At 40.8% G+C, this 26250-nt stretch overlaps 3 protein-coding genes across 5 annotated transcripts in view; 2 read left to right on the top strand and 1 right to left on the bottom strand.

Moving 5' to 3' along the window:
- Positions 1-5286, top strand: part of CPB1 (carboxypeptidase B1) — a 35463-nt gene extending 30177 nt beyond the window's left edge. Inside the window, exons 10-11 of the mRNA XM_049867814.1 lie at positions 2802-2886; positions 4916-5286. Coding sequence (XP_049723771.1) covers positions 2802-2886; positions 4916-5103 — 273 coding nt within the window. The 3' untranslated portion in view covers positions 5104-5286. The remainder of the gene's footprint in view (positions 1-2801; positions 2887-4915) is intronic.
- The window catches only part of LOC126066586 (vasodilator-stimulated phosphoprotein-like), a 521808-nt gene that overhangs the window by 390245 nt on the left and 105313 nt on the right, over positions 1-26250 (bottom strand). The gene's annotated exons all lie outside the window — the stretch shown is intronic.
- Positions 17115-26250, top strand: part of CPA3 (carboxypeptidase A3) — a 31119-nt gene continuing 21983 nt past the window's right edge. The window contains exons 1-3 of the mRNA XM_049867815.1: positions 17115-17254; positions 17353-17428; positions 20974-21098. Of these exons, the coding sequence (XP_049723772.1) occupies positions 17187-17254; positions 17353-17428; positions 20974-21098 (269 nt within the window). The 5' untranslated portion in view covers positions 17115-17186. The remainder of the gene's footprint in view (positions 17255-17352; positions 17429-20973; positions 21099-26250) is intronic.

The following is a 26250-nucleotide window of genomic DNA, read 5'->3' as shown; positions in this document are numbered from 1 at the left end:
GAATAAAATAACAGCCTTTATAAGCTGACATCAGTCTTAGGCATTGCTTCAACATCAAAGGTAGAGCAACTGTTTCCAAAATACGCTTATGAAGGCCCAGAAAGCATTTGGTTAACACTTCACAAACCCAGAACACGGTTTGAGGAGCAGCAAACTGATCATTTTTGCGTGGACCTAATGGAAATTATGACTAAACTGATAGGTTGATAAGTCAAAAGAGATGATGGATCACAAGTAGGCCCTTTAGTTTAGTCAGGTAACTCAAATACTACATGAAAATCAGAAAGAACCAAACTCGTGGCAATCAAGTAAGTCTATTTTGAGTCTATTCTCTTCTTTCCTGCAGTCATGGCAACCCTATAGGACAGAGGAGAACTGTCCCATAGGGTTTCCAAAGAGCAGCCGGTGGATTTGAACTGCCAACCTTTTGTTTAGAACCCAAGCTCTTAACCACTGCGCTAAGAGATGACAATTATAACTACATCTTTTCTAGGGTTCCTAACTTGTCGCATCTGAAACTAATTCTAAAAAAAAAAAAAAATCATATTTCTACTAACTAAAAATACTCCAAGTTTTTACGGAAAAAAAGAACAGAAGAAAAGGGAGCTAGAGAAGGAACACAAGTTCTTTAGGATCAGAGTCTCTGCTTTCCAGACAAATAACTAGCTAGAGATTGCCTCTGATGAATGGCAAGTTAAAGAAATTATACAAGAGTAGAAAATATGCTGTTTACTCACCAAAGGAACTATTACCGCACCAGTATTTCACATCTCTAAAAGATGATTTTGAATGTATTCTAAGCATTACGCAACGTCTGCAAATTATTCTGATTTCAATCGGCCATAAGACTAAAGGGTCAAGAGAAGACTTAAGTCCAGTGTCTTGCTTAGAATAAGGCTAAACAGCAGCAACAATACATTTAGATCACAATAACAAAGATTCCATGAAGCAAGAGAAAGCATGTGTTAAATTACCAGTTCAGAAATAGGGAAATGGAACCTTAAAACCTTCAATTACTAACCCAAAACTGTGAGAATCGGAAATTTGTTCCAAAAAAACTGTGATTATATCATTTCAAAGAACCAGAAGAGAAAGTCATTCTTTTCATTTCATAAATCTTTATCAATTTTCTCATTCACACTTGGTCAATGAAGCACTAACGTTCTGGGCACTGGAATCCTTGAAATCTTATAACCATGCCCTCGTGGTCAAATTTGACACAGGCTCTACGAAACTGGTTTTAAAATGAAGACAAGAACTAAGGGAATTCCTACTCTGTAAAAACAGGATGGTTCTGAATTCATCACCAACCTCACAGTTTTCCAGGCATATGTACAAGACATAATTACAATGCCAAAGTATGAAACAGAGCTAGTTTCGTAACCAGAATGAATTACGGCTAATTCTCCTGCTGTAAACAATTGGTTTTTCAAATCTGTACTCCCCAGACAGCCAATTCAGGCCTGGCTTTCCAAGTGATTCATTCAAATAGACAGCATATCTGGGGACACAGAGGGTTTGAGGAGCCTTTTTCCAGGAGGAGGCATGCTAGAGGGTAGTGCATCTTAGGACAGGGTGATATTGCTTCAAAGAAAAAAGAAGTTAATACGTGCTACATTTTTTTACTCTGGAATTCAGATATTCTGCATTTTGAAATAGAATGAATGTTCTCTAATATTTTAGTCCAAACATTTTTCAGGTTGAAACTAGTGCTCGTTCTTAAGCATTTCTGTGCTAGCACTGAACGTTGTATTTCTTACACTCCTGCCCAAATTCACGAGTGCCTCAGGACTTACTCTTGACTTCAGAACCTGTCATGTTTCCAGGTGGTCTGAGTTTGGTTGTGCGCTTTTTTTTCCAATTCGTTTGATTTTTGTTTGCTTGCTTGTCTGTAATAGACAATCTCTCTTGCACAACCATAAAGACGCTCTTGATCCCTACTTTTCTCTCACAAGCTCCAGAGATAGGATATATTTGCCAAACTAATCCTTGGACATAATCTGATGCTTAAAACACATCGACATCTTACTATGTCAGTAAATGTGATATCTGAGAAGCGTTACATGATCACTATAGCTCCAGTTCTCTAGACTGAGCTAAAGTTAATTTTTTTTTCCTTAACAATCTAAATAAGAATTCCAGAGAAAAGAGGACCTAAGTTCTATGTACATAAAAAGAAAATTAAGTTAAAAAAAATTGTCCTGTGGCTGAAATAGAATTTAGTGGTAGGGCCCAGATGTCATTGCAACAATGATTTAAAATAATTTAAGGACCTAATTCTCAAACAATAGTGTAAGAGGAGTGCTAATCAGCCTCATCATTCCAACAAGCAATTAGTGAATGACCACCAAATGGCTAGCCCTGGCCTGGACCCTGGGCAGTACCCCGGAAGAGTCACTGGACACTAACTTCAGAGGGAAGGACACCGTGTTGACACAACATGACATGGTCTGTATGTGACAGAGGGAGGCTCCAAGCAAGTACTTGGGGAGGGCGTTAGGGAAGACATCCTTTCACAAGAATGACTTGAATTGTAAGCTAGCTGGGAAAATTAGAATTCCCTTCACACACTGAGTGTGCAGTCATAGGGACCAAGTTTACCCCACTGTGGTAGCTGAGTAAGTATAAAACACCAATGGGAATTGTGGCTTAAACATCTTCAATGTCTTAAAAATAACATATTGTGACTTAAACGTCTTCAATGACTTAAAAATAACATATGGAATATGTGTCTGTCTGCCTGTTTGGCGGTGTATGTTTGTACATATTTATTCACTTGCTTATTGCTGGTTCTTCTGCAGAACGCCCTGGCTAAAGCCGCTGTGACAAAGCTTGCCACACTGTACAAAACGAAGTACACATATGGCCCCGGAGCTACAACAATCTGTGAGTCTTGGCTTCAGAACTCTGCAAAGAAACCATAGGCCTAAGATGGTGACACATGGTTTTCAGAGCCTCTCCCTTCTGATCATCTGAACCCTCTTTTGAAATGGTTGCCATGTGGGTTCTGCCAGTCTATGAATTTTTATAAGCATCTATTGGGATCCCTGGTGGTGCAGGGGTTAAGAGCTCAGCTGCTAACCAAAAGGTCATGGCAGTTCGAATCCACTAGCTGCTCCTTGGAAATCCGATGAGTTCTACTCTGTCCTATAGGGTCACTGCGAGTTGGAATAAACTCGACAGCAATGGGTTTAAGCATTTACTGAGTGCCTACTGCATGGCAAGCCCTCACTGGGTGCAAGAGGAGAAAGGAAGGAAGGATGAAAGAAAAGCAAGAAGAAAGGAGGGAGAGAGGGAGGCCAGCACAGTCTTCAAAGACCCCACAGTAGGGAAGCAGGAAAAGTAAACCACCTATTGGAATACAGGGTGCTAAGTGCTGTAACAAAAAGATGGACAAGGAAAGACGACACCCAAGAGTCATCCAGCCCAGTCCAGGAATATCAGGGATAGCTTCCCGGGAGTAATGACACGGAGCTTTATCTTCAAGGACAATTGCAGGAAGAAAGCATAGAGAGAGGATTTTTCTGGCTAAACAGACAGCAGGTGCAAGCCTGCTTGAGGAGTATGCCACCTCTGAGGGGTAGACTCAGTCCCCCTTACCACTCACTCAGTGTGTGCAAGGAAGTGGCCAGAGACACGCAGCACCCGGAGTTAAGAAAGGGCTAGACCCCAGAGCCTTGACGCTGCAGAGTTTAGATGTGATTGGGAAGGCACTTTCCACAGGGCCCATTTTCAATTTCTAGTTACATTTTCTTTGGCTTCACGTGATTTCTTTCCACCCTAGATCTGAAAAATGGAAATATAACACAAGAGTCCCAGTTCTGTCATCACGGACCCTCCAAGGTGTTCAGAGAGACTCCAATCTTGAGGAATTTTTTTTTTAAGCTTTAATTTTCTGTATTCATATCATTGTTTTTTTTTTTTAACTGCTCTGACTCAGAAGTGGTAGACTGTCTTCTTAAGGGTGTTTTAGCAGAAATAACACACCGATTTATAAGTTGAAAACTTCCCATATGTTATATTCAGACTAGTCCAATGAGGTTTCTCACTCTATTATACTGTAAGGCCTTAGAGGGCTGGAGCCACATGGTTCTGTCTCCTGGTGTCTCCAGAGTTGAGTCTATGACCTGCTGCTCAGTGGGGCTATATAATTGCTAACTGAATGAATGGATGGATGAATGAATGAATGAGTGCTTAATCCAGGTGGTAGTGATACCATAACTCTTATTGAAGAATTAAAAATTAACAAATGCCTAGACTATTCCAGGCCCTAGGCTATAAAAACATGAAGGCACAGCCTGCCCTCAGGTTGCCCCCGTTCCATCACTGAACAGTTTCCAAAGGTTTGGAAACCTGTCCTCTCACCCCTGCAGCAAACAGCCTTTCTTATTTTCCTAGGAGATAAGGAATTAAATTTTCCAGATATTAGATTTTATGAATAATTTACATACAATACCGTTTACCACAGCACACATGCACATTGAAAACTTTCTATTACAAATTACATATTTTCTGAGATATTAAACACATCACTCCCACAAAGCAGGCTGAGGGGTAAGATGAGGCTAATTTTTTTTAAGCTGTCCCCATATCCTTTGTAATCCTGTTAACTAGAAAACTAGCTTTCCTATGATATTTTGCAGTGCCTGGTTAAGAGCCTGGCTGCTAAGCAAAGGGTCGGCAGTTCGAATCCACCAGGATTCCAAGGAGCACCTTGGAAACCCTATGGGGTGGTTTTACTCTGCCCTATAGGGTTGTTATGAGTCAGAATTGACTCAATGGCTGTGGGTTTGGTTTTATAATATTTTGCACAGTGAAATCTTAGCAGTTATAAAAAAGGATGCTAGCATTTTTTAAATCTACTTAGATTCAAACTTCTTTTTTTTTTTTTTTCCTGCTTGTTTCTACATTTCAGATCCTGCAGCAGGGGGTTCTGATGACTGGGCTTTTGACCAAGGAATCAAATATTCCTTCACCTTTGAACTCCGGGACAAAGGCAGATATGGCTTTGCCCTCCCAGAATCCCAGGTCCGGCCAACCTGCGAGGAAACACTGCTGGCCGTCAAGCACCTCGCCAGCTACGTCCTGGAACATCTGTACTAGTCCAGGATGCGAGAGGCCAGTGAAAGTCTTATTTCAAAATGCTCCATCTTCGTTCTTTGCTATCCTGAATTCTTATTTTGATTGGCATGGATGTTTTCCAGATCCCAGTCTTTCTTTTAAGCTTCCGAATCTATTAAACTACTTGGATCTTCTAATACTCAGCACAATGAAAATGAGTCATTATATTTGGAAAACCTAAAGATTGTCTAATTTGGGACTAGGGTGGGGAGTGGTGTGGACAAATGAAGAAGCAACCAGGGTCAAGGTAATGATGTGGTCAGCCACGGAGGAGCTAAAGTTGGCCTATACCAACTGAGGGCAGAGATACAGCGATTATAACGGGAGGCTTATAAGTAAGAAGAAATATACAGGAAATTTTAAATTTGTAAAATGTGATACAGGTATAAGACCCCACCTTGGTGCAGCTTTCATCTCAGCTCACTCAAGTCATCTTAAGAGGTGTCTCCTGGCTGCCAAGCACTTGGCTAAGCAATTAAGGACAGCAGTGATATTGTTTCTGCCCTCAATGGGCATATAAGCCATTGGGGAAGACAGACATTAAACAATTAATGATTTGATAAAGAATATAGTAATTAAGGGAGCCCTGGTGGCACAGTGGTTAAGAGCTCAGCTGATAACCAAAAAGTCAGCAGTTCTACTCTATCCTATAGGTCGCCATGAGTCGGAATTGACACAATGGCAATGGATTTGGTTTGGCTTTTGAATTAAACTGCCCCATAGGGTTTCCAAGGGGCGGCTGGTGGATTCAAACTGCTGACCTTTGGTTAGCAGCTATAGTTTTTAACCACTGCACCACTAGGGCCCTAGTAATTAATAGTTTAGCTAACATTAAGTAAATAATTTAACTTACATTAGGCCAATTGGTGCTGGGCAGACTACATGAGAGAACACATCAAGAGATGATCTACTTGATGTGGGGGCTAAGAGAACTCTTCCTCAGTAAGCGCTGTAACATGAAGGATGAGTCAGAATTAACTGGACGATGGGAAGCGGGTCTTTCAGACCCTGTGATGCCCAGAGGTGTAAGAGGGAAGCCAGGAGGATGGAACTTAGAGAACCGAGGGAAGGGGACCACGTGTACGAGCTGGAGAGGGAGGTGGAGACCACATCGGCAGAGCTTAGAGATCACATTAAGGATTTGGGACATTGGCCCAAGAACAGTGGGAAGCATAACACATGACTTGAAATTTTCCAGAATTAAAACTGAAAGTGTCAATGTTAGGAAGCATTGTGCAAAGTTCCAATTCAAAATGGAATATTATATATTTTGATCATAACTTGGGGGCACCTCTTTAAAATCATAGAATAAAATATTAACTCATTATTTTATATGTCAATTCAAGGAAAACAGGATTTCATACCTAGCATAATATGCTAAAATTCCTGTAATGGTGTTCTATTCAAGAAAACTAACTTTTTGAAATACATGCAGTCCCCGGATTATAAACACCCAACCTACATATAACCAGTAGTTACAAACCAACCCCTGTACCACCTATTATACTAAAAATTTGAGGTAAAAACAATGGTTTGTAACAACAAACAGGTGCTATTTTGTGACATGCATCAAAATACTATGCTAAAGATGTTTTAGTGTATCTGGAAATGTTTCTTTAATGTTTTTTAATACACAGAAAGGTACAATACATACTAAATACTAAGACAAACATTTGACTAACTGACGTTAGGTACGAACCATACCTGTTGCAATTACATGTAAATTTGGCTTAAAGAAGACAGACTTTGGAATGAAACTCCTAATGGTTGGAAAGTTGTCAAAGAACAATTTATTACATTAGTTGTCCACTAGATGGTGGCAGCGTAACTGCTACAACTTGTCACGCAATCACCTTGAAAATAATTTAGTAACTTAGAGAAAGAGAGACCATTAAGTACAAAAAAAAAAAGAAGACTATGAAGACTTTGGCAGTACTGATATGTAATAAACAATAGATTATCGTTCCCTCTCTGTATTGACGTTATACCCGTGTTCTGAACTAGAGGGCTAACTCAACCGTACTTACCTGAATGAAGTTATCTTGCTGGAGGTCCATCATTCCATACCGTACCTCTGGGGGATAACATCAACCCCTAAGTACAGATGTCATGTGGTTGGACCACAAAGAACACTTTAAAGTCCCCAAATTGAGTGCTTTAAAATCAAAAATAGGAATATATATAGATTTTTCTAAAATATCAAGGAATATTTAAGGATAAGAATAAAGCCTAGGAAATCAAATATGGAAATATTCTCATTTAAAACCATGTGTATCCAAGATTTCCTGCACCTGAGGCATTTTTACTATAACTCCTCCTGACAGTTAACAGCTAGCTTGGTGCGGGGAGCCACTTGCCTGAGATAACTCCAGAAGAAAAAAAGGAACAAAGTCTGCCCTCAGTCCTTGCCTCTGCGATAGTACCGGGCACCCTCCTGCCTAGCTGACCAAAGACTGTGGAGGGTGCCTGCCCAGCCTTGCCCACCCAGGAGGCCTAGGCTCCTCTTCTCCCTTCTCCTTTGCCCTCACTCCCCTCTGAGAGAGCAGGTCAGGCTCTGAGCCCTTCTTCCAGCTCTAAGATCTCATCTCCCCAAAGCCACAATTAACCAACAGCACATAGTGGGCCCCTGAGTCTCTCCTTTCTCAAATGGTATGTCTAGAAAAGAGCCAGACTGGCTTTGCAGTCTGGATTATGGAATTTACCTAGAATTCCATCCTCTGTGTTCATCTGCTTTCGCCAGCTCACCTAAACACACTGGTCAGAGAGAGAATTTCAGGCCTAGAAGAAAGGCAAGGGGGAACCACGGCAAGTAATTTAGGAGTCAAATGGGGTCTTCATGTGCTTCTTAGGGGATCTCATTTGAGCAGGGAGTCACTCCCCTTCTTCCCAGGCCTGACACAGCCTGGGTCACACACCTACTTATTTGTCCAGAAATACCACATTTGCTGCAGCTAATTAAGACAAGCCTCTGGCACATTTTGCAGGGCAGTTTGGTTTCAATGCTAAGAATCCCACAGCCGCAACTAAGGGCAACAAACCTTTCTTTCGACATATCCTTTATGAGATATCTACAGCTATTCCAGGAATAATCATTGGGTTGGATTTGAAGGTGGAGAAATATCTGAAAAAAGATTCTAGGAAATCATGTAAGTTTTACTTCCATCTTCTAGGACATTTCTTTTTGTTGGGAGAATATTTGAAAAATAAGACAGAAAAGCACCACTAAAAAATAAAGTGATATTTTCAAACTGTAGCTAGACACACACTACTATAAAAATCCTAGGAGTGCAAAGCTCCAAAAAAGATGGAAAATTGTTGCTGTGTGAAGCATTAAATTTTACATTTCTTTTTAAAGAGATTAATTTAACCTATGAAACATCACAGAGTCTTACATAGTCAATTCTAAAATGATATGGTGTCTAACAACTATTCATCCCACTCCATACATATGCCAAGAGCCTTTATAAATCTTGATGCGGTAATATGAGGTTGCACTCAAGTATGCCTGCCGAGAAATAGCACCCGTTCTGAGAAAAAGCTCCAGAACATTCGGGAAATGCATCTATTGTACTTTTCTTCAGAGGCTAAATAGATTGGGGAGGAGGAGTGGGAGGGTCTTAAATGTATCCCATGTGTATGTCCTTTCCCGGAAAGAGGGAACTGTTAGTATGCAACAGATACTAAGACAATGAAGAAGGACTTTTATTTACCATCAGAGACTTGACCTTAGAGATACCAGGGTCCTCAAAACATTCACCTAGATCCCCAAATACGATAGAAATGAATGTGTCCTTCCTACTTGCCCTGTAAAAGCCTTCTCACAGCTTTAACACCAGTCACACAGAAAAAGGTTTGAAGGCTAAAAAACAATGCTATAACATTAAAAAAAAAAATGTATTGATGTAGTCCACATTAAAACAAATACAGAGAGAGGTTTTGCCCCTAAAAGTCAAAGCCACCACTGTAATCTACCACATGATACGTGCTGACTCTCATCAGTTCTGCTATCTGGAAGTTGCCAACTGTATAAGTTTCTGTTTCTAGAACCTGACGATTTTATCAACTGCCTAAACGGCAGAGGCTTTTTTTTTTTTTCTTTAAGCAATAAAAAAAAAATTTTTATACCATGGACAAAGTCACTTATACAGGTTATCTCACTTAACCCTTACAGGTCACTTGTTAGAGTTGCATTGTTGTCATGTTGTTGTTAAGTGTCTTGAGTTGATTTCAACTCATAGTGACCCCATGCAACAGAACAGAACTCCCCCATAGGGCTTTCTAGGCTGTAATCTACGTGAGAGCAGATTGCTAGGTCTTTCTCCTAAGGAGTGGCTGGTGAGTTTGAACCACCAACCTTTTGGTTAGCGGCCGAGCACTTAACCATCGCACCAGCAGGGTTCTTTAAGAGTCACATTAAAACAAAAAAAACCAAACCCATTGCCGTCGAGTCGAATTCCGATTCATAGCAATGCTGTAGGACAGAGTAGAACTGCCCCATAGAGTTTCCAAGGAGCGCCTGCTGGATTTGAACTGCCCACCTTTTGGCTGGCAGACAAGCACTTAACCACTACGCCACCGGGGTTTCCAAGAGTCACAATGGCATCCCCATATTACAAATGAAGAAACCAAGGCGCACAACGACTAGGCCATCTGCTCACGGTAATATAGCTAGTGTTTTGGATACAATCTGTGCTTTAAAAAAACCAAACCCGTTGCCGTCAAGCTGATTCCAACTCGTAGCGACCCTATAGGACAGAGTAGAACTGCCCCACAGGGTTTCCAAGAAGTGCCTGGTGGATTCAAACTGCCAACCTTTTGGTTAGCAGCCGAATGCCTAACCACTGCACCACCAGGGCTAATTCCAAACTCAAAGTCTTTTTCATTGTGACACGCTCTTCTTTTGCTGTTGTTCAGTGCAGTCGAGTCAGTTCGGACTCATAGCCACCTTGTGTACAAGAACAAAACACTGCCCGGTCCTGAGCCATCCTCATAATCGTTGCTATGTTTGAGTCCTTTGTTGCAGCCACTGTGTCCAATCCATCTCGTAGAGGGTCTTCCTGTTTTTCAATGACCCTCTCCCTTACAAAATATGATGTCCTTCTCCAGGGACCAGTCTCTCCTGATAACATGCCCAGGGTATGTAAGACGAAATCTCGCCATCTTTCCTTCTAAGGAGCATTCTGGCTATACTTCTTTCAAGATAGGTTTGTTTGTTCTTCTGGCAGTCCACAGTATGTTCAATATTATTCACCCACACCGTAATTCAAAAACATCAGTTCTTCATTCTTCCTTATTCACTGTCCAGCTTTCGAATGCATACGAGGCAGTTGAAAATACCATGGTTTGCACACCTTCATCCTCGAAGTGACATCTTTGCTTCTTAATAACTTAAAGAGATCTTTTGCAGCAGATTTGCCTAATGCAATATGTCATTTGATTTCCTGACTGCTGCTTCCATGGGTGTTGAAATGAAATCCTTAACAATTTCAATATTTTCTTGTTTATCATGATGTTGCTTATTGGTCTAGGTGTGAGGATTTTTGTTTTCTTTATGTTGAGATGTAATCCATACTGAAGGCTGTTGTCTTTGATCTTCATCAGTAAGTGCTTTAAGCCCTCTTCACTTTCAGCCACAGGGACGGATTACCCAATAAGCAAGGTAAGTATGTGTCATGGATTGAACCCCGTCCCCCCAAAATATCTGTCAACTTGGCTAGGCCATGATTGCCAGTATTGTGTGACTGTCCACCATTTTGTCATCTGATGTGATTTTCCTGTGTGTTGTAAATCCTATCCCTATGATGTCCATGAGGTGGAATTAGCAAAAAAAAAAAAAAAAAAATTTTTTTTATGTTAATAAGGCAGGACTCAATCTACAAGATTAGGCTGCATTTTAAGCCAATCACTTTTGAAATACAGAAGAGAGAAGTGAGCAGAGAAACATGGGAACCTCATACCAAAACAGCAGCACCGGGAGCAGAGCACATTTTTCGGGCCCAAGGTTCCTGTGCGGAGAAGCTCCTAGTCCAGGGGAAGTTTGATGAAAAGGACCTTCCTCCAGAGCCTACAGAGGGAGAAAGCCTTCCCCTGGAGCTGACGCCCTGAATTTGGACTTCCAGCCTATTAAACTGTGAGAGAATAAACTTCTCTTTGTTAAAGCCATCCACTTGTGGTGTTTCTGTTACAGCAGCACTAGATGACTCTGACAGCTTGGGCTTAGGGCATCAATAAATAAGGGCACCAGTTGTCCAAAGCAAAGACCCATCGATGTCAAGCGGGACACAAGGAAAAGAGAGTGCCGCAGGGGAAGGGAATTGGCAGGGCACGCAATGAAACCGGTATCATTTTATAAATTTTGTATATGATAATAATTATATTTTCACTTCGGACCTACCAGGTATAACCTCACGTTCACTTCTCTCCTGTCAACCACACACGAACGAGCCAGAGGCACTATAATCGTGTAACTTGTGACGTGTCTGGTCTTGCAAAAAGCAAACCAAACCTGTCTTCAGATTGAACATACCCTTGTATTTGTACCACGTTCTCTGCGATCGCTCTGGCCCCTGCCAGCCATCAGCAGTAGTCCAATGAACTACGAAGATGCAGCATCAAAGGGTGGAAACTGAGTGCCCAAGTTTTTGAGCATTATTTCAAAATGAAAAACATTTGTGGAGATCTGTGAAGGGCCCACCAACAAACATCGTACAGCAAACAATCGGAAGTCTTCCCAGCTGCCTCGTAAGTACTATTTCTTTTGACTCTCTAAGACCTGAAGAACAAAACTACATGTTCCATATCAGTTTTTTTCCCTTACTCATTTTCAAATATACATTTTTGTGTTAACGTCCAAATTTGAATGTAAATTTTATTTTGTAAATTTTCTTGTTTTATAAATTTTATTTATTTTTTAATTATTCCAATTTATTTGCTAGGTTAGAACCAAATTAAAAGTGACAAAATTTCATATCCAGGTAAAATGAAACAGCAACATCTAAGTGGAGCGCGAAAACAAAAGCTTGCAGAAGACAAAAAGAAAAGGTTTTGTGAGCCCCTAAAGGCAATTCCAAAATTAACTTCCTTTTTAAAACATAATGAATCAGAAAAGACTTCTGTTGAACACTCGAGTTTAATGGTTGCAAACTGTTGTACTAGTACTGCTAGTGCCGAGATTATTAATAAAAAACAAAATCGTTGCCATAGAGTCGATTTCAACTAATAGCAATATGAATATAACAGAATCATTCCTTGTTGTAGTAAAAAATAATAATAATAATGGTGCAGAAAGTGAAACTATTTTAGAATCAGAAATTGTCACATCTGCAGATCCCATAAGTAACAGAAAGGCAGATCCTGCTTTGTGGAATAATTTTTCTTCTAATGATGTAAATTAATGCATTGAAAGAGGGCCAAGTGATTGTCAACACCACAATGGACCATTTGAAAATTCGTACTGAAAATTTCTGGATGGTGAACAAATAAGGTTCTGTAGCCGGAATACATTTCGGGGAGTGGAGCTAATGGTGAAAATTGTAAGCAACGTACAACGGTGATTCAAGAAAGACTCAATGCATTATCCTTACTTTGTATGGGAGTAAATATTGTCTGCAGCTTAATTGTGATGAAATTATTGAAGAATTTATAACAGCAAAGAATAGAAATGTTTTTAATTATAACATGTTGGAGATGAAAGATCTAAAAATAAAATACAGTAATTTGTTTTAACATTTGTTTTCTAATCATTGAACTTTCCTTTATATCTTTTCATATGCTCATTTTTATTTGTAGCATTTATTATGACACGAGTATCAAAATTGATGAACCCATTACAGCAAAATTAGTGAAAGTCAAGTTTTCATTGTGGGAGATCAACAGCATTTTACATTGATTATTGATACAACTAAGTTCACCGGCTCCTTTTCTTTGTGTAGAATATGTAGACTATTCTTTTTGTAGAAAATGTGATAATGTAGTAAAAATCTTAGTACCCACCATCCACTAAAAATTTTATAATCCACTTCATCTCATTCTGCTGAAATGGCATATGTCACTTTGCATTCAATCGCCGATAGCATAGTCACATTTAAAAAGAAGTCACATCATGGATAGCTAAGACACACTCACACACACATATCTATACACATATGTATGGTGAAAGGATACAACCCTGACACACGTCAGTCCTGATTTTGAACCACACAGTATCCCCTTGTTCTGTTAGCATGAGCACAATTAAGTGTTCTGGAATTGCCATTCTTTGAAATGTCATCCATAACTTGTCAGGATCCACACAGTCAAATGCTTTTGTATAGTCAATAAAACACAGGTACACATCTTTCTGGTTTTCTCTGTTTTCAGCCAAGAATCATCTGACATCAGCAAAGATATCCCTTGTTCCATGTCCTCTTCTGAATCTAGCTTGAATTTCTGGTAGTTCCCTACTAATGTACTACCGCAACTGCTTTTGAACAATCTTCAGCAAAACTTTACTTGCATGTGATATTAATGATATTGTTAGGTAATTGTTGGACGGCTTTCTTTGGAATGGGCACAAATTTGGATCTCTTTCAGTTAGAAGGTCAGGTAGCTGTCTTCCAAATTTCTTGGCATAGACAAGTGAGCGCTTCCAGTGTTGCATCACAATTGGTATTCTGGAAATTCCTGGAGGCTTGTTTTTCATCAATGCCTTCAGTGCAGTTTGGACTTCTACCTTCAATATTATCAGTTCTTGATCATATGCTATCTCCCTAAATAAATGAACATCGACCAATTCTTTTTGATACAGCGACTCTTAGTGTTTCTTCCATCTTCTTTTGATGCTTCCTGCATCGTTTGATATTTTGCTCATAGAATCCTTTGCTATTGCAATGCGAGGCTAGAATTTTTTCTTCAGTCCTTTCAGCTAGAGAAATGCTAAGTGTGTTATTCCCTTTTGGTTTTCTAACTCCAGGTCTTTGCACATGTCATTATAATACTTTGTCTTCTCGAGCCACCCTTTGAAATCTGTTCACCTCTTTTACTTCAACATTTCTTTCTTTCGCCTTAGCTACTCTACCTTCAACAGCAAGTTTCAGAGTCACTTCTGACATCCCTTTTGGTCTTTTCTTTCTTTCCTGTCTTTTTAATGACCTTCGCTTTCTTCATGTATGATGTCCTATGTCCTTGATGTCACCCCACAACTCGTTTGATCTTTGGTCATTAGTGTTCAATGCATCAAATCTATTTCTGAGATGGTCTCTAAATTCAGTTGGGATATATTCAAGGTTGTACTTTGGCTCTCCTAGACTTGTTTTAGTTTTCTACAGCTTCAACTTGAACTGACATATGAGCAACTCATGGTCTGTTCTGCAATTGGCCCCTGGCCTTATTCTGACTGATGATATCAAGCTTCTTCATTATCTCTTTCCACAGATGTAGTTGACTTGATTCCTGTGTATTCCATCTGTCAAGGTCCATGCGTATAGTCACTGTTTATGTTCTTGAAAAAAAGTATTTCCAATGAATAGGTCGTTGGTCTTGCAAAATTCTATCATGTGATCTCCTGCACTGTTTTTTAACATTGAGCCCATGTTTTCCAATTACTGATCCTTCTTTGTTTCCAACTTTCACGTTCCAATCACCAGTAATTATCAATGCATCTTGACTGCATGTTTGATCAATTCTGACTGCAGAAGTTGATTTAAAAAAAAAAATCTTCAATTTCTTCATCTTTGGCCTTAGTGGTTGGTGTGCAAATTTGAATAAGTCATATTAACTGGTCTTCCTTGCAGGCTTATGGATATTATCCTGTCACTGACAGCACTGCACGTCAGGACAGATCTTGAAATGTGCCTTTTGGCAATGAATGTAATGCCATTCCTCTTCAATTTTTCATTCCTGGTATATTAGTCCATATGACTGACTAATTCAAAATAACCAATATCAGTCCATTTCAGCTCACTAATACCAAGGATGCCATCTTCAAACATTCTGTTTCATTTTTGACAACTTCCAATTTTCCTAGATTCATGCTTCGAACACTCTGCGTTCCAATTACTAATGAATGTTTGCAGCTGTTTCTTCACATTTTGAGTCATGCCACACCAGCAAACGAAGGTCTCAAAGCTTTACTCCATTCACGTCACATCACATCCACCAGAAGGCTTCATCTTCCAACACTATATCAAACAATGTTCTGCTGCTATTCGTAAGGTTTTCACTGGCCAGTTTTTTTCAGTAGATCTCCAGGTCCTTCTTTTCAGTCTGTCTTAGTCTGGAAGCTCCACTGAAACCTGTCCACCATGAGTGACCCTGCTGGTATTTGAAATACCAGTGGCATAGCTTCCAGCATGACTGCAACACACAAGCCACCACAGTACACCAAACTGACAGATGAGTGATGGAAAACACTCTTAGACAAAAACAATGGAACAAGCATTTGCTTTAGGAATTTACCATGGACTGCCAAAAGAATGAACAAATCTGTCTTGGAAGAAGTACAACCAAAATGCTCCTTAGAAGCAAGGATGCAAGGATGGCAAGACGACTTTGGCCATGTTATCAGGAGAGATCAGTCCCTGGAGAAGGACATCATGCTTGGTAAAGTAGAGGATCAGTGAAAAAGAGGAAGACCCTCAACAAGATGGATTGACACAGTGGCTGCAGCAATGGGCTCAAGCATAACAACAATTTTGAGGATGGCGCAAGACCGGGTAGTGTTTTGTTCTGTTGTACACAGGGTCACTGTGAGTTAGAACTGACTGGACAGCACCTAACAACAACAGTGCTGATAAACTTACCCAATGTCAAGAACATAAAAACATTTGTAAACCCTTCACACCTTAACCTGCAGAGTTGGGGAAGGGGAACCTCTTGGGAGGATAAAAGAAAGTCTTGCTTTATCCCACACTAAGAGAGTGGGGGGAACAAGCAGCTGCTGCTGTTCATATAAGGGGGCCCAGCTATACAGGGGCATCTCCCCCAAAACATTAGAGTGATTACAAAAATATACAACCATAACTCTGAGGAGTTTCATATGTGATCATCTGTACATCTGCCAACGTGAAGAGGTAATTTTTAACAGGAAATTTTAATAATTTACCTGATTACATAAATTCACTCACTTTGTTAGGTAATCTATGGCTCTAGGTGAAGGGTGTTGTCTTCTCACAAATAGTCCATGATTAGCTGAGTTTCATTTATGACTGAAAATCCCCAGAGACTGTTTAAAATGATCTATAAATGGCTTTCATTAAATCAACCTTTAAAAAGCTTTATGGGGGGGCCACCTACAACATCCAGATTCTGAAGATAACGTCCAATGAAGAAACATTTGAGCTTTGATATTATCTTGCCTTGATTTACCTCTGAGGACCAAGTGAGGAGAAGGGGATAGCAGTGGCAACCAGGGTACTCAGCTTTTCCTATAAGGTACATTTCTTTACAAAGAGAGGTACAGAGCAAATATGGCAAAAAATACTACCATCATAAAATCTAGATGGTAAACGCATTAATGTTGCCCATGGTACAGTATTTTTAGTATATTCGGAACACTTTGTAATTTGAATGCTTTTAATTTAACAAATTACATCCAGTTTCTAAACCATATATTACATTAGATTCCTCACATTATTAAGAACCATCCACCAAACTTCTGTGGCTAGACACCCAAATTCATCTCAGGTGAGAAGTACAATTTTAAAACTAATTCCCTCCATCATTCAACTCAAGCATAGTAGAATGGTAGTACTTTAGGACAAACAGAGCTGAGTTCAAATCTCAGCTCTGGGAACATACTAGCTCTGCCACCTTGGGCAAGTTATTTGCTAAAGTAATTTGTCTTCCATCCTTCATCTGTAAAATGGGCATTCACTATTGTAAAAGGTATGCTAGTAGCATGGCAGTATGCCTACCACTGTGTGATACCCAGTATTAGTGCCGCACCCTTCTTCTCCTTCCCCACCAGAGATACGGAAGGGGAGGAGATAGTTCATCCAACAGAACCCCAAGAGGAAATCAGCTGCTCCTCATGGTAAGAGCTGAGGCATAAAACTGGCTGAGGGCCCTGAGGCCAGCAAAGCAGAACCATGAAGTTCATCCTGCTCATGGGTTTGATCGCTACCACCCTTGCGATTGCTCCTGTCCGCTTTGACAGGTAAATCTCACTGCCCTGTCTTCCAGTCTTCTGTGTGGCAAGAGGATTAAGGAATGTTTCTTTACAGTTCACATCTTTCATCTTTCATGTTCTTAAAGGGAAAAGGTGTTTCGCGTGAAGCCCCAGGATGAAATACAAGCAAACATCATAAAGGACTTGGCCAAAACCAGGGAGGTAAAGTATTTAGAAGGATATTTTATCATTTCTTTCTGTTCTCTAAAAGTTGCTAGTTCCTTCTTCTTCCTCTCCTTTCTTTTTCAGTGTCCATGACCCTTTCCAAGAGCAAGTCCATTTTAAAAGGAGACTCTTAAAGTTAGGTCAGCCCTTTAAGAACCAATCAAGTAGATGTTGTTGAGTCAATTTCGACTCATGGCAAATCCATGCGTATCGAAGTAGAACTGTGCTCCACAGGGTTTTCAATAGCTAATTTTTCCGAAGGAGATCGCCAGACCTTTCTTCTTGAGGTACCTCTGGATGGGTTTGGAGCACCAACCTTTCAGTTAGCGGCCAAATGCTTACCTGTTTGCACCATCCAGGGACTCCTTAAAATCCAAAGCGCTAAAATACTCACTGTATCCTTCATTCACCTGCTACTATACACAAGGCACATTGTGTCAGTCACATTACACACATCATTGCAAATTCTCCAACAGATTTGCCATGTTGATGCTACAGGACCCATTTACAAACAGCAATAAAGTGCAGAGACAGTAAATTAAATGCCCAAGATCACACACTAGAGATTTAAACCCAGAATCGAATTGGAGATTAATTCTAGTCATATCCCCTTTTATCACCCACATCAAATCAATCCAACGTTCAGCTTGTTCTAATTCCCAAATGTTTTCCGAATCCATACTTTTCCTCTCCACTCCACTACCATTGCTCAGTTCACGTCCTCGTTACCTCTTACCAGGATAGTGTCAATAGCCCCTTAACTAGTGTTGGTGGTTCTAGTCCTGCCTCCCGTAAAGCCAAGTCCACACTGCAACCTGATTGCTCTCTCTAAAAGCTGACAAGCGTGTTTCTCCATTTAACGCTCTTTAGTGAGAGGCAGCCTAGGATGGAAAGAGCACAGATCTGAGAGACAAATTCTTAGGTTCAAATCTCAGCTCTACACTAGCTCTGTTGCCTTAGGCAAGTTACTTTACCTCACTGGGTCTCAATTTCCTCCTCTGTAAAATGGGGATAATAATCATACCTACTTCAAAAGGTTATTATAAAGATTAAGTGACCTAATATGAGTCCCTAGGAGGTGCAAATGGAGTGCTGGTGGTACAGTTGTTAAGAGCTCAGACTGTTAACCAAAAGGTTGGCAGTTCCAATCTACCAGCCTGCTCCTTGGAAACCCAATGGAGAAATTCTACTCTGTCCTATAGGGTTGATATGAGTCGGAATCGACTTGACAGCAACGGGTATGATAGAGTACAGGTAGGTGGTGCAAACACTTAACAACCTCAGCTGCTAACCAAAAGGTTGCAGGTTTGAGCTATTCAGAGACACCTCAGAAAAAGTGTCTAGTGATCTACTTCCAAAAAAAACAGCCATTGAAAACCCTATGAAGCATAGTTCTACTCTGACAAACATGGAGTCGCCATCAGTTGGAACCGATTTGATAGAAACTGTTGATACTGGTAATATTTGGGAAGCTCTCAGAAGCAGGTCTGGCCATGATATGCATTGTAGAAATGTCTCCTGTTGGTGCTGGTATGGCATTCAAAGCCCTCATGATCTAAACTCTGCCAGACTCTACAGCCCCCTGTTCCTCCGCCCTCTTCCTCACTTCCATACTCCAGAAATACTAAACACCCACCAGCTTTGGTCCCTCACACTTTTTCTCAGGAGGAATGTGTTTCTCTGCCTTTTTATCTAGCTAACTCCTTATCGTTCAAGACCTGGCTCAGACAGCATCTCCTACAGGAAGCCTTGTCTATAGACTCTTGTGACCTAGTTTGGCTCCTCGTCCTCCATAAGCACCCCGTGCTTGCCCCTGGTATTGGGTGGCATTTTGGAAACATGCATATATGCTTCTGTCTCCCACATGAAGCCTCCTGCTTCTCATAAGTCCTTTACTAGCCTTTATAACCATGGTGCCCAGGTTTGTGCCTGGAGCTTATGAACACTCATGGAAGTGCACTGACCTCTACAATCCTGCCCCACGTCACCCCTTTAGAACAGAGGAACTGCTATTGTGATTAGATGGTCCTGCCAAACTCTCCTTTAAATGGTACACCTCTCGTATGTCCAGTCCATGTTAGAGTAGTTGATCAAAATAAACAGATTTTTTGGTTCATAAACCAAACCCAAACCCATTGCCAGTGAGTCAATTCTGACTCATAGCAACCCTATAGGACACAGCAGCACTGCCCCACGGGGTTTCCAAGGCTGTAATCCTTATGGAAGCAGACTGCCACATCTTTCTTCCATGGGTCCGAACCACCAACCTTTCAGTCAGCAGCCGAGCTCTTAATCAACATGCCACTGGAGCTCCATTTTTAAGACATCGTATCTATAAATGTGGAAACGATAGTTAGCTTTTGGCTAATCTGTTTTCTGGTGAATTCGAACTGCTGACCTTTTGGTTAGCAGTCGAACGCTTAACCACTGCACCACTAGGGCCCTGTCTTGTTCATAGTAGCATCATATTGCCATGTAGCTGATTGAACTTGAGGTAGCATGAGATACAACTAAGAAACAGCCAAGCAGACTCAGTTACAAACTTGGTATGACTGGCATTTCCCTATATTTGCCAGGTTGGGGAGTTGTACTTCATTTGGCTCAAGAAAATGAGAGTGATTTTAAAGAACCACAAGAATTGGAATCTTCTCAAAGTTTTTTTTTTTTTTAACCTAAATTCTGTACTTCTGGGACCATTCACCAACTTTCTGAAATTCTCAGCTGGGGGAAGAGAAAGAGAAAGGAATTAGCAGTTGTGAGATGCCCGCAAGTCCCGGACCTATTTAATAACTTTCACAACACTCTCAACCGAGTCATGTTAGCCCCGTTTTTTAGAGGAGAAGACTGAAATTCAAAAAATATCGGTAACTTGCCCAAGGATATACTGCTAGAAAAATGACAGAGCTGGGAGGTTACGGCATCTGTTGGATACAAACCTCCCAGGAATTCCAGCATCCACAGAGGCATCTGGTCTTGAGGGCTGACTAAGGGGAATTTAATCTAAATTCTCAGTTAGAGCCAGAAGCTCCAGCTGAATCAATTGTGAAACAATCCCAATCAACCCCAAACTGGTGGGAGAAAACAGATTAGCCAAAAGTTGACCATTCTTTCCACATATACAGATACTATATCTTAAAAAGGGACCTTGGGTGGCAAGTTGCTGATTGAAAGGTCGGTGGTTCGAACCCATGGGAGAAAGATGTGGCAGTCTGCTTCCATAAAGATTACTGCCTTGGAAACCCTAGGGGGCAGTTCTACCTTGACCTATAGGGTTGCTATGAGTTGGAATGACTTGACGGCAATGGGTTTGGTGTTTTGGGGGTTGTCTTGAAAAAGTTATCAGAATAAACAGTTTCTTACCCACTCCCTAATATTCAGTAGCTTCTAAATATATTTGCAAAAAATCTCTTAAGACGGCCCAGACCTTGGTCACCGCTGAAACACAAATTCCTTTCATGGTGATGACATATAATCATTTCTAATAAATATACATTGGGTAAGCACGCAAAAAACTGTGACTAACACTGAATTCACCTTGGCAGCTTGACTTCTGGTATCCAGACGCCACCCACCACATAACTGCTAATATGATGGTGGATTTCCGAGTAAGTGAACAGGACTCCCAATTCATCCAGTCTGCCTTGGACCAAAATCAAATGCAGTATAAGTAAGTCCTATGTATACATCCAAACGTGTTGGATAGGCAGAAGTTTTGGGGGTCTTGAAATGGGGAGCGAAGAACTGTTGGTGGGTGCTAGTGAGTTGATTTTGGCTCATGGCGACCCCATGTGTGCAGAGTAGAATTGGTCCACAGGGTTTTGAAGGCTGTGGCCTTTCAGAAGCAGATTGCCAGACCTGTTTTCAAAGACGCCTCTGGATGTATTTGAACCATCAACCTTTCAGCTAGTAGTCGAGCACTCAGCCATTTGTGCCACTCGGGGACCCCTGAGAAACTTATTACAGTGGAACTAATTTTTAACTGGACCCCAAAAACTTAAAGTTCTTTATCTGTAAGAGAAAATTCACAGTTACTGACAGACTATTCAGTCCTGCTTACAGACATAATGCAGTCCTGGTGGCATGGTGGCTAAGAGCTCAGGCTGCCAGCCAAAAGTTCAGCAGTTCAAATCCACTAGCTGCTTCTTGGAAACCCTATGGGACAGTTCTACTCTGACGTTAGAGGGTCATTATGAGTCAGAATCGACTCAATGGCAACAGGTTTGGGTTTTTGTTTTGTTTTAATAGAGGTAATAAGATCAGACTTGGTAGCTCAGCTTCTGTCTTCAGTGTGTTCTGATCCGAAAGAACATGACAATGACCTAGATCGGCCATCTCCAAAAGCTGGTTTGTTCACAGGTGGGAGCCCACATGAGCACACAGGTGCTTTAGCATACATCATCACTGCCCACAGGTAATCAGCCCAGAGCTCACCAGCTACCAGTGATTGCCAGTGCCATGTTCGTGCATTTGAATTTCCCTGATACATAAAGGGTGGCCTCCACAATGATGATTACCTTTAAGTTAGAGATATGGGAATGCGAAATATATAATAAGTAAGTCATTCTTTATAAAAGAAATTCTCTCTCTGAGAAAGCAAAGGCAAAGTAAGACAGTAAGACACAAATTAGATGAGAGAGAGAATCTCAAAGAACCCACTGTGCAGAAGGAGTCATTCTGGCCCCATAGAGAAGTAAGGGAAAACTAGAATTTACTGAGCACCAATCATGGGCCAGGCAGAGTTCCGGGCCCTGGGGAACAGGAAAGGAGCCCTAACAATGATTATCCCAAGTCAACATGTAATTTACAAAACAAGCATTTACAGGTTTGTTGTTCTGAGGAGTCCTATTTTAATTCTACTAGCTCTCACCATCCCAGGATTTCCCCTCTGTAGTGAGACCCTCATCTCTCAAAACGCAGCTAAGCACTAGTTGTTTTGTTTGTTTGAACTTGCTATTTCATGCCTCTGCTACCTAATTTAGTGCTTTAACTCAAAAAGCCTTCTGATCCTGGCTGACACAAAGATCCCACTGAAGTTAGTGATGTCATACGCTGCAGGGCAGGATTTCCTGCTATTTTTTTTTGGGTCACTTCTTGTTTGTGTTTACAGTATTGCTGCAATATCCCTAATAAAAGTAAACAATATTGAAATTAAGGAAAGACATACATAAGACAAGCAAACCAAAAGCGATCCCTGTTCATGGCTTACTCCGTTTATGGCTTAAAAAGTAGCAAGCTATTACTTCTGATGGCTGTTGATCACTATTTTTGTTACAGCTAGAAATACTTGCTGCGAATGAAATTTAAAAGTTAATAAATTTGGAAAACGTAATTCAAAATTAATTTACACCAGCATTTTACCAGTTCCTGCCAAGTCGATTCCTACTCATGGCAACCTCATGTGTGGAGAACTGTGTTCCATAGGGTTTTTTTTCCCCCAACGGCGATTTTTCTAAAGTAGATCGCCATTCCTGTTCTCCAAGGTGCCTCTGGGTGTGCTCGAGCCACCCACCTTTCAGTTCAGCTGCTGACTGCATTAACCATTTACACCACCCAGGGACCCCTACACCAGCATTTTAACCTTTTCTAATTAATACAGTGGTATGTGCTTTTCTATGTTTTTATAAATTACACCATTAAAATTAGAAATAGACATGACCCTCCGTACAGGACAGGGTAGAACTGCCCCACAGGGTTTCCAATGCTATAATCTTTACAGAAGCAGGCTGCCACATCTTTTTCTCGCAGAGTGGCTGGTGGGTTCAAACCGCCAACCTTTCACTTAGCAGTCAAGTGCTTAACCACTATGCAAGCAGGGTGCCTGAGACACTCTATAAATATACCCCCAAGATCCCAGAAATTAGGAATCCGTCATAGACCATCTGCCTATGCTAACGTGTGGATGCCATTTTGATTCTTCCACTTAAAAGAATCACCCCTCCGTGCTGTATAAGCTTCTCGAATGTGTGCCTTGGCTACCTCACCCTTTGCTTGACTTCATTAGTATTGACCTGATCTGGGTTCCTATAATCAACTAATCCGTACAAAGTATCCAGCCCAAGCTGAAATACAGTAGTGTTCTGGCCAAATTTCATATAATTTGGTTCAGGCAGCAGAGTGAAGTGAGGCATTATGTTTTTCTTAATGGCCTGGTGATGGAGACAAAAAGCTACTTGCCTGACTTGCGTGTGGATAGGGGAGTAACCACCGCGAGGAGAGAGGTGAACTAGGCAGGCAGCTGACGTCACTCCATTTTTTCAAAGAACTCAACATCAGCCCTCTCTCCTCTCTGGTCCTTTAGGCCTTTCCTGGCCTGACTCAATACAGGTTTATAGTGTGTTTTTCACTTGTCTTTTTATACCAAGATACTTTCTTGCTATCTACACCAAGAATCTAACCGTTAAATTACCTATAAAAATTAGTTTTATCTAATTAGAACATGATTTCTAGAAATTGGCCCAAATTAGCTACAGTTGTGGGAAATCCACATAATTAGATAGTTACCTTCCTCAGAAATATAAATATGTAAAGTGATCCGTGCAGACAAGAACTATTTAAAATCTTGTCTCTGAGTACTAATTATACAGATAATTTTATTTGCATATTAATTATACGTGTTACTTGGTGTCAGTCAGGAACAGAAGAGGGTTCTCAGAACAGAAACATCTGTTTGGAACCGGGCACCAGGCTGAATAAAACCATATTAACAGGCTGGTTTGACACAAGGATTTACTTAGACACCCTTCATTAGGCAGTGCATAAAAACCACTATTTAGCTTAAAGCATCTGTGTGTGATTTTTTTTTAATTTTCAGAAATTAAATTATTGAGATAGAAGCGTACTTGCTTTCTTTTTATTTACACTTTTCAAAACATAAAAGGTGAGTCCAAAAAATGAATACTATACATACACGAACAAAGCTGAGCAGACTGGTGAATAAAGGCCTAAAGGAAAGCATGTCTGTTGGATTAAGCCAAGAAGGGCAGCCACCATATTGCAATTCATCAGTTAGAATCCTCGTTTTGTGACTAATTTTTTTACATTTTAGGTAGTTGGTCTTGAACATTCCCTTTTCTTTAATCAAACATTAACATTAGAAAATAAAAAGTCGTTAATGAAAGGCAATTCAGAAAATAATTATTCCTATATTTAAAAAAAAAAGACCAAACTTGTTGCTGTCAAGTCAATTTCAACACATACCGACCCTATAGGACAGAGTAGAACTGCCCCATAGGGTTTCCAAGGAGCAGCTGGTGGATTCGAACTGCAGACATTTTGGTTAGCAGCTGAGCTTTTAATAGTAAAACTTAAAAAGTACAATACAGCAAAATCTTATTAGGATTCACACAAGATTATGTGGGAAAGTCAAGAGACATGTGCCAAACTATCACAGCGGTAATCACCACTTCATATTAATGTCTAATTATCTAATAAATGTTCAGTCAGACACAAATTCACAACCCAAGTATATCCACAGTCCTACCAAATACGTGTTTCAATCAAATAAATCATTATAATAGCCCTCCCATTCATTTTTCCTTCTGCTCCATATCTGTATATATTAGTTGTTCGCCTACTACAAATGCCCAAGAGATGTTGGTCATGGTGAGAAGCAGAAGAGTGTGGTCAGTAAAAAAGCAGGTTCGGGTCCAGTCCCACTTAAACCATGAATTAGACATTCAGCATTGACAATTTCTTTAACTTCTCTCAATCTCATTTACCTCATCTGTAAAATAGGGATAATAAACACACACACACACACACTGTGGGACAAAGGATTACTAGAAGCTATCAAAGGCTCCCTTTCTCTCCTAGTGAATAACTGAGTGCCTTCAAGTTTACTGTTCAACATAAAGATATACCTCAAGTACTGGGAAAACCATGTCAGTAAGTGCAGTTTGATGCATGGTAGCCCGAGTAGGGAGTTACTGGAGACAATGGGAACTTGTGGAAACCTGAAACCAGGTTCTTTCAGTAGGCCTTATCCTGCTGGTGATGCACTGCTTAAAGTGCGTGGCTACTAACCAAATGGTAGGCGGTTTGAAACTACCAGTCACTCCGCTGGAGAACGATGTGACAGTCTGCTTCGGTAAGGATTTGCAGCCTTGGAAACCCTATCAGGCAGTTCTACTCTGTCCTTCCGCTGTAAGTCGGAATCAACTGGATGGCCATGGGTTTGGGTTTGGAATCTTCTGGGGGGAGCCCTGGTGGTGTGATGGTTAAGAACTCGGCAGCTAACGAAATGGTGGTGGTTCTAACCCACCAGTGCTCTGTGGAAGATAGATGTGGCAGTCTGCTTCCATAAAAATTTACAGCCTTGGAAACCCTATGAGGCAGTTCTACTCTATCCTATAGGGTCACTCTGAGTCAGATTCAACTCAACTGAAACTGATGGGTATCCTGCTGGGATATAGACATACAGGGAGTCCAGTTAAGGCCGTAACAACAACTCTGCCTTCCTGAAACATCCTTCCCTGTTTCATGTATACACACACACACAGCCTACGACAGTCAGATACACTGGTCCACAGTCCTCTAGTCCTTCTTGTTGTTGTGGTTAGGTGCCATCGAGTCAGTTCCAACTCATAGCAAAACACTGCCTGGTCCGGTGCCTTCCTTACTATAGTTGTTATGCTTGAGCCCCTTGTTGCAGCCACTGTGTCAATCTATCTCGTTGAGGGTCTTCCTCAAGTTAATCTTAGTAACTCTAAAATCAGTAGAGGGAGGGAGCCATGAAATTGCCAAAGTAGGATTTATCTTGCTTCTTCTCTGAACCTCCTACCTGCCCCCTGACCTTCGGACACAAGCTTCCATGACAGCTG

The sequence above is a fragment of the Elephas maximus genome, chromosome 23 (genome assembly GCF_024166365.1).
Source record: "Elephas maximus indicus isolate mEleMax1 chromosome 23, mEleMax1 primary haplotype, whole genome shotgun sequence".
Classification (NCBI taxonomy): Eukaryota; Metazoa; Chordata; class Mammalia; order Proboscidea; family Elephantidae; genus Elephas; species Elephas maximus.
The sequence above is the reverse complement of the archived record's forward strand: the minus strand, read 5'-3'. Positions and strand labels throughout refer to the sequence as shown.